Here is a 12,868-nt window from a genome sequence, read left to right on the forward strand (position 1 = left end):
ACGCTGCCTCCTTACTTTGCACAGTCTTGTATAAACGCTGCCGCTGGTCACTGTACGGTCTGGTGTGACCGCTGCCCCTGGTCGGCGGATGTTCTGGCGCGAATGCTGCCGCCTTTCTTAGCATTCTTGTGTAAACGCTGCCACTGGTGACTATACGGTCTGGTTTTACAGAAAATTCCTTTCCGACCCCGGACACAATGGTTTATTGTCAACGTGAAGTCGTGTGAGGACACTTTCCCGATTACTTCTTGAATACTGGACTGTTTGTTTGCTCTGACGCTCCCATCCTTTAATGACCTGCCAGATGGTCCTCACTGGAGCCGGCGTATGTCAGCTCTATCCCGAGACCGCCGTCCATTACGTCACATTTCACCATCACAACAATCAAGACCTTAATGGATCCCGGCCATATGCCTGAGTCATGTGTTCTAGAAAACCTGTATCCATTTGTTCTATACCAGACGTCGTGGTCTTCACGTTCTCGTTATTCGCCTTATTTGGCTTCCTCATTTCGAGGCGGGGGGTTTGGGTCAGCGCATGGACGACTTGAGGAGATTTCCAGACTCCTTAGAATAAGTGTCAAGAGAAGTCAACTTCAGTGTGTAACAGGAATCATCTGTGGGAGATGTGGCCGGACAGACGTCCGCCCTGACCCCGATCCTCCTGGGACGTCTGGGGCAGAAGTTAATCCACGGCTTCCATTAGGCAGGTCCCTTAAGGACTACGCTGTGTATTTAAGGGCCAACTCCATGGCTCCTTGGGGGCTATCCATATACTCAACTGATATTGTAAAAATACTAAGTGCTACATTACTGTAAATCTTATCTGGCCTGTAAGATCTCCCCACAGATTATAGACCTCCTAGAAACCTAATGAAAATCATATATTACCCGACTCTGGATTAAAGGCAAATCTGGGTTGAGCTCTTCTTAATTTGGAGAATTTGCTCTTCTCTTCTTGGTCTTCATTCACGGACTGATACTCAGGTCTCCTAACCCGAACTCCACCGCCTTATAAAAATATAATCGAGGCTATGGAGCCGGATCAGGAGACCTGTAGAGTGTTTGTGCGTTGAATTCCGTCCTCAAACCGATGTCTGAATGAGCCCATATAGTGGTCCATCCATTGGGACCTATGTCAATCAGTTGGGCCAAAGCGTCTCTTGACTTGGAGGACCCAGCATTACATAGGTCTGTAGATTGCAATAGACAGTGTAATTCCTCATTTTACCTCTTGGGGTGCTGTAGGAATATTGATTGGAAAATGTTGACCGCCAAATTTGGAAAATATAAGAAGCAATGACCGTGATCCATCCCCCATGCCTCCTGTTATGACCCATACCTTGTCCTAACTTGTCTTTGCCTACTGATCCTATCACGGCATAGCAGAAATGGCAGGAAAAATCCACTCAGCTACCCAATTGCTAGTCACTTTGATGATGGGCGTCAGCCAGTAACTGGTAAAATGGGCATTTCTTGGTCTGTGTGGAGTCAGGACCAGGAGGTTATGATTAGCAGGGACCCAGTGATTCATGTGTGGTCATTATACTCATGGTGTCGTCCTTAAGAACGATACTGGGGTTGTTGGAAGTTTCTGATCCTTCATCTGCGTCATTCCGAAATGCCCACCGTAATCTCCTGAAAAGTCTTCTGGAAAACCTGCATCATTGGTGGCACCATTGTTCCAAAATTCCCGTCGTAATCTCACGGTAGGTGTTCTGGGGAACCCCCCCTTAAAGGTGGCACCATCGTTCCAAAATGCCCATCGTAATCTCACGGCAGGTGTTCTGGAGAAACACCCCCCCCCCCCCCCCTCAATGGTGGCACCATTGTTCCAAAATGCCCATCGTAATCTCATGGCAAGTGTTCTGGAGAACCCTCCTGTCACAATTCCTCTGTGCAGAGCATCTTGCACACTAGGAGAAGCTCTGCTCCGCTTTCCTGGACTACTGAGCTGGCAGTGACACGATTCCTCTGTGCAGAGCATCTTGCACATTAGGAGGTGCTTTTCTGTGCTTTCCTGAGCTACTGAGTTGGTAGGTTGATTGACGGCTCAGGATTCATGTTGGTTCTGGGAGGTGCTGATTGCTCAGGTGTTCCTCCTTCCTGGTAATTGCTCTGCTTCTTTACTGAGCATGCTCTCCCAGAATCTCGCCAGTCGTACTCTCTGGTTCTGTAGTTGTGCTGTTGACCTGCAAGTATTCTTCTTTTTTTTTTTTTTTTTTTTTTTCCTGATCCTGGACTGTTGTTTGACTCATCTCTGCCAGCTCCCTGCTCCTGTCGTGACCACCTGGCTTTTGACTTTGGACTGTTACTTGACCATGTCTCACTTTTCTCCCTAAATCGATTACATGCCTTCCTGGTATTCTGACCCTCGGATTGTGACCTGACTATGCTTCTGTGTACTCCCTGTAGCCATATGTGTCCTCCTGTTACCAGACCCCAGCTTGCCTGACTACTCTTCCATCTGAACTATGCGTAAGTAGTGACTTGCATTACACCTCCTCAATGGTGGCACCATCGTACCAAAATGCCCATTGTAACCTCGTGTAAGGGTGTTCTGGATAACCTCCTCAATGGTGGCACCATCGTACCAAAATGCCCATTGTAACCTCGTGTAAGGGTGTTCTGGATAACCCCCTCAATGGTGGCACCTACGTTCCTAAGTAGAGCTTAGGCTTGGTTTGTAGGATCCATTAGTGTCTGAGTTCTCGTATGACTTAATGGCATACAACATGTTAAATGTGCCCTTTGTCTGAACTGCAGTGTTTTGCGTAAATCATCCTTCCCCCGCTAGGTTTCATAGCCTGGATGTCACCAGAGAGCTCCCTGCTTGTGAGTTATGGCTCTCCGAGGGACTCTTCTCCATTCTCATCCCCACCCATTACAGCACATTTGTTACAGATGATTCACGGCTCCAGACATAAGCTACAAAACCATTGCCACATGTACTGGAATATGCCGGGGATAGAAGATGGAATCCCTGGCAGTCACGCTGACTACATCCATATCTACTGTTATTACAGCTGAGGAAGTATGGCAATATTCACTTATCTGGAGCGAAATCTGAAAATAATCCAGTATTGTAGTGATGCCGAGCGGTGAGGTCTAGTACTGAAAATTGTAAGAAGAATCGGTGAAATGTAGGATATGGCTCCGAGAAGACACTGTTAAGATTAGGCTGGGACTTTCCGCTGCGAGAGGGTAGAAAGAGCAGCCTTATATCAATTAGTCTCTGAGCTATTCACATAGTGGCTCCAATGTGAAATATACAGGAGGGGATGCCTCGAATATGAAAATATTAGGATTTTAATAGATTGGCAGCCGTGCCACTTCACGTTCCGTATATTGCTTCCACTAATTAAGGCTATTACTAAATAGTCACGTCGGTAGTAGATGGATTTTCCTAAGCTTTAGTTAGACTAGATTTTTTTTTTTTTTTTCTTCTACATTTTGATGACTGTAATCGGTGTTTGATCTGGCTGTGACTTCCCGCTGTGAGAGGGGAAGAAAGCGCAGCCTCATTTACAGACTGGACTCGGCTTTTCACAGCTAAATTGTCATATATACAGTGGAGCATATGAAAATGTTAGAATTTTGGTATCCGAAGACAATTATTCCTCGTTTTGTATCCAATTATTGAGGCACCAGTGAAATGCAGTCACTTCTGTGGGAGGCGATGTTTATCATTGGTTGCGTTTCCTAAAGTTCAGCTATATAAATTGGATTTTTGCCACATAACCGATGAATAGTTGGTTCTTTAAAGTGAACCTGTCATCAGAAATGTATCTATAAACCTAAATGTTCCCCCCTCTGCAGCTCCTGGGCTGCATTCTAGAAAGCTTCCTATAGTTTTTGTGGCCCCTTTTATTCCAAAATAAATACTTAATAAACTTGTACCTTTTTCTTATGCAAATTTCTTTAATCGTCCATGGGGGAGGGCTGCCTGATGTACGTTGCTGTCCTCCTGCCGATTTACGCCGCCCCCGAACGCTGAATTTCAAACCTCAGGACGCCGCCCCTGGGCGCCCGTGGTCCCGCGCATGCGCTGTGCTACTGTGACGCCCTGGGCAAGCCAGGGGTCACAGGTCATGACACCACCACACACCCCACATTCCCTGCAGGCACACCAAGGTCAGAACACAAATCCTTGTTGCCCTCCTCCAGGGGCTGATGATCACACCAGGGGGTGGAGCCAGGCGGTTGGTCTCCGCCCACCGAGGAGTTCACAGCCCTTGAGGCGGGAACACCAGGCAGTTTAGCTCAGGCAGAGCTTGAGTAAGGAGTTAAGCTAGGGAAGTGAAGGAGTAAACAGTGAAGATGAGTTTCGGAGGCGGAAGTAGGAGGGAAAGTAGTGAAAGGAGAAAAGTGACAACAACAGAGCCTGAAGTTGGTCCGGGTGTGTGCCCCGGACTGAGACAGCAAGGTTGGCAGACGGCGGTGACCGTCTGCAGGAGAGGCTGATCGGACGTTGCCGAAAGGACCGTGGACGGGTGGTGGCCCGGCAGTACCGGAGCGGTATACAAAGAGAGGCCAGCACCAGTGGCAGGGGCCTTTCGGATCCCGGCAAGGCTAGGAGTCGCCGTAATTTGCCAAATCCGTCCAGTGAAGGGGACCTCCGGGTCTCCCAGCAGCAAAGTCCCGATTGAAGGCAACAGTCCGACCGTGAAGGGGAGACACCGCCACCGCCAAGGCACCAGTTTCCCAGGGCCAGCGCCTGCGGGCAAGAGAGGGGCTCCTCCGGCTCATATCAAAGCTGGGGAGCGGGTTACCGGTGGGAATCCATCGCTACCATCAACCGTTTCTAGGTGCAGGGAACATCTACACCGCAGCCGTCCGAGGGACCCGTCCAACCAGCCGTTTGTTTACCGTGAACTGTGTCCTCATCCTTGGGCTGAGTGAGTACCTCCGTGCCGTGCGGCACAGCGCTGCCCCTGCGTCCCTGCACCTCCACAGGCCCCATAACCTGCCTGTCCACTACCCTAACCCCCGTCATCGGGCCCCGGGACCACCAAACCCCTACCCACGGAGGGGCAAACCAACATCTAGCTGCTCCATACCACCACTCCCGGGATCCCCAGACAGAGCAGCGGTGGTGTCCACACAATCACCACAACCGTGGGTGGCGTCACGGACATTAATCAAATCCCCCACCAACAAATCACCCCTTTCACTCACGGGCGAGGAGCGCCGCTCGAGTCCCCGGGATCCGGCCTATCGCTCGAGCCACCGAGCAGCAGTAGCCGCAGAGCAGCGGCGGCCGGACCCGAGCAGTGGTAAAGCGCAGCCTTGACACCCTCCTCCCCGCCCGCGACACTACTGTAGCGGTGCCGTGCACGTGTGACCGCTAGTGACTCTTTGCGCGGGCACGAGGTTATGGGCGGCGCTATGAGTGTCATCAGCATGTGCCGCCCATAACCTCGTGACCGCACTTTCGCCTATTCCTCCAGCGTTCTGCTCGCTGGCCAGATGACCGGACGTCACCTCCTTCCCATCCTGCTCAGCAGCAGGAAATAGATGGGAGGAGCAGTCGGTGCCCGCGCAAAGCGTCACCAGCGGTCACACGTGTACGCAGTGCACGGCACCGCTACAGTAGCACAGCGCATGCGCGGGACCACGGGCGCCCAGGGGCGTCGTCCTGAGGTTTGAAATTCAGCGTTCGGGGGCGGCGTAAATCGGCAGGAGGACAGCAACGTACATCAGGCAGCCCGCCCCCATGGACGATTAAAGAAATTTGCATAAGAAAAGGTACAAGTTTATAAAGTATTTTATTTTGGAATAAAAGGGGCCACAAAAACTATAGGAAGCTTTCTAGAATGCAGCCCAGGAGCTGCAGAGGGGGAAACTTTTAGGTTTATAGCTAAATTTCTGATGACAGGTTCCCTTTAATGTTGAGATGAGGCTGAAACTTTGCGCTGGGAGAGGGGAAGAAAGAGCAGCCACACTTAGACTGGACTCTGAGCTTTTCACAGCTACATTGTCATATATACAGTGGAGCTTATGAAAATGTTACCATTTCAGTGTCCGAAGCCCATTTACTTAATAATTGGATACAAAACAAGGAATGCTAAATAGATGGGATTCGGACACTGAAATCGTAACATTTTCATATGCTCCACTGTATATATGACAATGTAGTTGTGAAAAGCTCAGAGTCTGTAAATGAGGCTGCTCTATCTTCCCCTCTCGCAGCGCAAAGTCTCAGGGTCATCTCAAGCATTAACAGAACCAACCATTCATTGGATATGTGGTAAAATTCTAGTATATGTAGCTGCACCTTAGGAATCTCAACCAATGCTAAACGTCGCTTCGCACAGAAGTGACATTTTTCGTGTGCCTCAATAATTGGATACAAAACACGGAATACTGAGGCACCTGAAAAATGTCACTTCTGTGTGAGGCGATGTTTAGCATTGGTTGAGATTCCTAAGGTTCAGCTACATTTACTAGATTTTTACCACATTTCCGATGAATGGTTGGTTCTGTTACTGTTTGAGATGAGGCTGAGACTTCTTGCTGTGGGAGGGGAAGATAGAGCCGCCTCACTTACAGACTGGACTCTGAGTTTTTCAAAACTACATTGTCATATATACAATGGAGCCTATGAAAATGTTAGGATTTCGATATCCAAAGCCCATCTTAGTATTCCGTGTTTTGTATCCAATTTTTGAGGCACCCGAAAAATGCTGTCGTTTAGCATTTGTTGAGATTCCTAAGGTTCAGCTACATAGACCAGATTTTTGCCACATAACTGATGGATAAATGGATGTATTAATGCTTAACATGAGGCTGAGACTTACCGCTGTGAGAGGGGAAGAGAGCGCAGCCTCCTTTACAGACTAGACCCTGTAGGTTTATACACTATCAGATATGGGATTTTGGCTTATTAAAAGGGACGTTTTCTACAGGACAACTGGTCCCAGGGAGGTGAGAAAATAGATACTTGCCTCCTAGACCTGTGCTGGTTCTCCACAGTTGGCTCTACGGTTGCCATCTGTGGCAAGCCTCAACTACAACTCCCAGGAATGAATCGGGGATGTGCTACCTAATAGCAAATATTTATGAAAACCTAGTTCAAACCGGAATTCGGAATGAGACCAGTCACCACCAGAGTGGGTCCTCATCCCGCCCAATCCGTTTTTTTTGATTGACAGGTCTCTCCTTACGCAGTTTAGATGAGAGGGGAAGTTTTAATCAAGATCTTATTGATAGACATTTGGAAATCAAAATTTTTTTTTTTTTCTATTTAGTAAGACCGGATTGCCACTTTGAAATGTTGGACCGGTTACAATATGTTCCACCTCACAGTATAATTTCAGTCCGCCGGGGGTAATAACTTTTTACATCTCGTCTAGTTATCCATTAATGCCATAAATATGTGACCTGCCTGCCAGGCTTCGCGCAGCTGTCACCAGGAATTTTTTCGGGATCTCAGCCGGCCACTTGCAGCGCAGGTAACCTCTGCCAGAGAATGTGGCTCCTCCTGGTCTCAAGTGTCCCTGTGTGTTTGGTATTAATTATTATTCGAGCCGTGTTTACCATCCAGATAAAAAACACAGGTATATGTGAGGAATGTCAAGTATGCAAGGACTAGACAAGATTCCCAGGAAGGGTGACCGGCCACCGGGCCAGAGGTCGTTTGGGGCACAGTCTGAACTCGTTTTTTCTTACAAATTCACGGTCAAATTTTGCCTTTGGTGTCCTAATAGAAACATCTGACGTGAGACAGGGCCCATTCTTAAGATACATGCAGACCCACATCTACTATACCCCCTTAAACAGTCCTTAGTTGGTTAGATGGCTCCTTGGTTCTCTGCATCCAGAAGACGTTGGTAGAGTAAGAATTGGATGAAGGGTCTATTTTCTCTTGAGTTTCTCCAATTTTTGGTTCCCAAGTTAGGTGTCATCTGCGTTGTAAACCGTAGAGGGGGATTCCTGCTATCGAAGGAAGCCAATGCCATGCTTTTTGGTAAATCAATTTAGGTATTTTTTTTTATTAATAACCTTTCTTGGATGGTCCCTCAAGGAACCTCTTAGTCCATCAAAAGGACTGAAGTGTCTTTGTTTACGCCTACCCTTTAGAGCTTCTAGAAGATGGACCATGTGTACTAGGGCATAGGACATAAATTGGTCCCACAGTGAAAACAAAGGACTCCCCTGCTAGTACATTGTGGTACAGGAAAGTAGGTCCAGCTCCTGGAAGAACTTCTCATCTCCTAGTTTCATGTCTGAGAGGATAGGTCCACACAGGCTTTGTGGCATAGCTCTGGGTTGGTAAGGTCTGCACCCTTAACAGGGAAGTGCCAACCAATCACTCTGTATTGGCCATCGTATTCGTATACAGGTCTAGGGCAGTTGGGTGATTATTTGCCCCTGGTGATGGAGAACTTGGTTATGACTTTGCTTTGGAGAAGATAAAAATTCCCTGAATACTTCACGCCAGCCTCCATGATACGAATACCCTTTATGGAAGCCTTCTCATGTTTGGGAATGGTCAGAAGCAAAATCTGAGTCCTTAAGGTCTACTTTGGTCTTCTGAATTCATTTAGACTTCTTCCATTGGCAGATCTTTGTGTTTGGTATAGCACTGAAATTACGAGGCCCCCAGAATGGGATCTGAATTGTTGTGTATAGTGTTTTCCTGTTTGGAGACCTCCGCCAGTACATTAGAGCGATCGTCAAGTCGTCCACCTTGTGATGAGATGACTCTGCTAGTACTGTCCCATTCTATACTGCTAAGTTGCAGAAAACAGCCTATTGTTTGAGCAACACTTCAAGACTTGTTCAGGATATTGATGGCTTTTCGCTAGGGTAGGTTCGAAACCTGATACTCCTGACAATCTGGAAATGTACCCGAAATAGCAGGGACGTACCCGTACGGTGTAGTGACCGCTCTCTGGTGCTGGGGTTCAGCTCCTATTAAAGTGAATGGGATCTGAGCTGAAATACTGAGAACTGAGCCTACAAAAGTATATGGAGCCATACTGATTTGGTTTGGGTCTCGCGCGTGGAACCCCCAACATTCGGATCTTGATGACCTATCCTAAGCATGCCCCAGTAAGAGCCTGGTGATCTCGATTTCTCAGGATACACCAACATTGACTCCTCCGATATTATTTATGATCATGAATGCCATGGTCCATGGTCGTAAAATAGTCCCTGCCGCAGGTATGCATGGAAACATCCGAATAAATGGATAATTGCTTCCATCCCGGATTCTGGTCCGGACCAGCCCGTGAAACGCTCCAGTCGTTAATAACTTACCTCAAATAAACTTTCTGCAGCAGGAAACCTGGACATCATGTGCACACAAGTCTCCCAAACCCAAAAATTGCTCAAATTTTATTGGCAGAAACCACACAAGTCGTTTCCTCTGGCCGGGGCCGGGTAATGGAGATGTACAAGGCTGCGCCGTACACACAGCTGCTTCAAAGCTGTTCTGGTTTCCAGACGTTTCATCTTGGAGCTACTGATTTTTATTATTCTTTTATCCAAAGTTTCAACCCTGATTGGGTCTCGTCTCTTCAAGGGATGGTATCAGAGAATGTCAAAATTTAAAGGGATTGTCCAAGACTTTGATGTCCTATAGTTAGTATTGGTCATCAATATTAGATTGATGGGGATCTGGCATGTGGCATCACCGATCGGCCATTACCTGGGCCCTCTGCATCCGGAAAAATAAATCCTATGAAGCTGGAACACCACAGCTCCGTGTAGTGACCATTCTCAGGTACTGCAGCTTGGCTCCTATTGAAGTGAATAGGTGTCCACTAAACAATGTTCGGAGCTGGGACCTTTTGACTCCTTGCACTGTTACTTCTGGCTGTCCCAAAACCTGCTAAAAAATGGGTGTTGGATTACCACTGATTTGATTTTGATAGGTCCTCTGTATCAAAATCCAGAAAACCATTTACAGAATTAAAAGTTGCAATGCTCACACTGCCCACTAGAGTACACAATAGCCTGACATTTCCTGCTCTCTACAGCTCACTTATCAGCTTTGCTGTATAGACTGAGGCAGAATGAGCAGAGTAATCTCATAATTAAAAGGTGGGTGAGTGGTTTTAGAATTGTTTCCCCTCCACAGAAGAAACCATCCTGCTTTATACAGATCGCTCATCAACTTTGCTGCATAGACTCAGGTAGCATGAGCAGAGTAATCTCCTTATTAGAAAGTGGGTGAGTTGTGTACTATTTTTTTTTTTTTTTTTTTTTTTCCCCTGTAGCTATCACCATTTTATAGGTAATTTCCCCTCCACAGAAGAAACCATCCTGCTTTCTACAGATCATTCAACCGCTTTGCTGTATAGACTGAGGTAGGATGCGCAGAGTAATCTCATTATTAGGTGGGTGAGGGGTGTTATGTGTTTTTTTTTTCCTCATAGCCATGACACCTTCATCAGTAATTTAACCTCCACAGAAGAAACCATCTTGCTTTCTGCAGCTCGCTCATCAACTTTGCTGTATAGGCTGAGACAGAATAAGCAGAGTAATTTCATTATTACAAAGTGGGAGAGTGGTGTAGTAATTTATTTCCTGTAGCCATGACCCATAGGTAATTTCCCCTCCACAGAAGAAACCATCCTGCTTTCTACAGATCATTCAACCGCTTTGCTGTATAGACTGAGGTAGAATGAGCAGAGTCATCTCATTATTAGAAGGTGGGAGAGGTGTAGTGTTTTTTTTTTTTTTTGTTGTTGTTGTTTTTTTTTTGTTTTTGTTTTTTCTTTCCTTAGCCATAACGCCTTCATAGGTATTATAACCTCCATAGAAGAAACCATTAAGGGGAAGATTTGATAGCACACTGGTGTTTCGTCAACACTTCCAGGAATCTGGGAGATCTCTCCTTTCATTTTCGAAGAGGGGACAAGTATACCCTAAAGGGTGTTTTGGCTTATCTACTGTTTTACTTAAGGGGATCCCGTGTGCGCCAACATTGTAATCAGGTAAAATCCAGGACTCTGGGAAAACTCAATGACGAGTCTGTTTGCAGCCAGATTAGTAGTCATCCAGTGTTTGTAAAAACAAATTTAACGAGCTTGTGCCGGAAGATTAGGACCCTTGTTAATTGGGACATACTGACGATAGTCGCTCCTTCCATGGGAACATTAGGCCGGTATACACCGTATGTGATTACCATCCATCAGAACATTGGGACGTATCTCAGCTGTGAGGTGACGGCTGCAAAAGAGCAGGAACATGTCATGAGCTGAAGGCGGGCAGATCCCTGAGAGAGGGTGAGGGGTCTGTGGAGTGTCATCCTGTCATCCGGGGGAGGAGGGGAGTAGGAGGCGTATAGCAAGACAAGGAATAAAGATCCCTGTGGTGTGTACTTGTATGTACACACATGTACAGTATATACAACCAAAATGTGTACATACAGGACAAACTAAGTATATAAACACACCTACTTCAGCATGCAATCACCCCCATCTAATGCACATGACAGTAGTGACCCCCTCAGTACCCCCTCTCAAAATAGTGGTAGTCAGTGTACTCCTTTAAATTATGAATATTCTTCGTGCCCCCACAATAATCACATCCATATATCCCTCCCTACTAGTAACAACCACACTGTCCCCTTAACAGTAACTAAGTACCCCTGTATTAGGGACACTCGCAGTACCCGTATCGGTGCCTTATGTAGGGACAGCCATGTTGCCCCTCATACCAGGAACAGTGCCCCCAAAGTAGCCACAGACACTGAGGCCCATAAAAATGACAAGTCCCTATAATGGGAGCAGTAGTGTCTCATTGAGTGACGCATTGCCCTATTGCTGTGCCCATTACAGTGCCCCTTGTCTTAACTGGGTACATACATATACAAATATATAATGTAGGGACTAATAGCAGGGCATCCAGGAGGGGTGATTTCTGGGCCCCATGGAGCCTCCACTTGCATAGCCTTTATGTTAGAGCCGGACATTACACAGCCTCCATCAGTACATACAGGTATATCTAAGGAGACGTCTATGTTCTCGTCTTATTCCATCTCTGCTTAAGTGCTCTGTGCTGCCTCCATTGCATAATGTATGTGTGTAATGTATGGGGAATGTGGCGCGGTGCCGGGGGTCCGTGCTCTCCCCTCACACTTCTGCCATGGACCTAATCACTGCGGATCTGCCCTATGTTATAATGATGTGTATGGGGTGCCAGGTACACCAGCCTTTATATAATGATGGATTGTACGGATTGTGTTAACCCCTAACGTACCAATCTTCTGTTGCAGACTAATGAATGGAACAAGTACGACGAGCGTCTGCTACAAGCCGTGGACCATGGGGAACTGGACAAAGTGTCAGCTCTGCTGGGGAAGAAAGGAGTGGTGGCCACCAAGCTGGACTGTGAGGGCAAAACCGCGTAAGTGACCATGGGGCTCCATACTGTGTGTGTGACCTGATCCGTGTGTAACAAGAACTTGTGTATTATTGTGTGTATATTGTCTCTCGTACACTACTCTGCTGCTTCTGCAGTGCTCATATGAACAATTTATTTTCTCTCACTGTTAACAAGCAGAATCATGAGTGCAGCTCTGGAGTAAAAACAGGATAAGTAATGTAATGTATGTACACAGTGACTGCACCAGCAGAAAAGTGAGTGCAGCTCTGGAGTATAATACAGGAGGTAACTCAGGATCAGTAATGTAATGTATGTGTACACAGTGACTGCACCAGCAGAGAAGTGAGTGCAGCTCTGGAGTATAAAACAGGAGGTAACTCAGGATCAGTAATGTAATGTATGTACACAGTGACTGCACCAGCAGAAAAGTGAGTGCAGCTCTGGAGTATAATACAGGAGGTAACTCAGGATCAGTAATGTAATGCATGTACACAGTGACTGCACCAGCAGAATAGTGAGTGCAGCTCTGG

The 12,868-nt window shown here is 46.9% G+C and overlaps 1 protein-coding gene across 5 annotated transcripts in view; it reads left to right on the plus strand.

The window, feature by feature from the left end:
* Positions 1-12,868, plus strand: part of RAI14 (retinoic acid induced 14) — a 140,347-nt gene that overhangs the window by 73,041 nt on the left and 54,438 nt on the right. For all 5 annotated transcript variants that reach the window (XM_075328363.1, XM_075328379.1, XM_075328371.1 and 2 more), the window contains one exon: positions 12,229-12,359. In XM_075328363.1, the coding sequence (XP_075184478.1) occupies positions 12,229-12,359 (131 nt within the window). The remainder of the gene's footprint in view (positions 1-12,228; positions 12,360-12,868) is intronic.

This window comes from Anomaloglossus baeobatrachus, chromosome 1 (assembly GCF_048569485.1).
Source record: "Anomaloglossus baeobatrachus isolate aAnoBae1 chromosome 1, aAnoBae1.hap1, whole genome shotgun sequence".
Taxonomy (NCBI): domain Eukaryota; kingdom Metazoa; phylum Chordata; class Amphibia; order Anura; family Aromobatidae; genus Anomaloglossus; species Anomaloglossus baeobatrachus.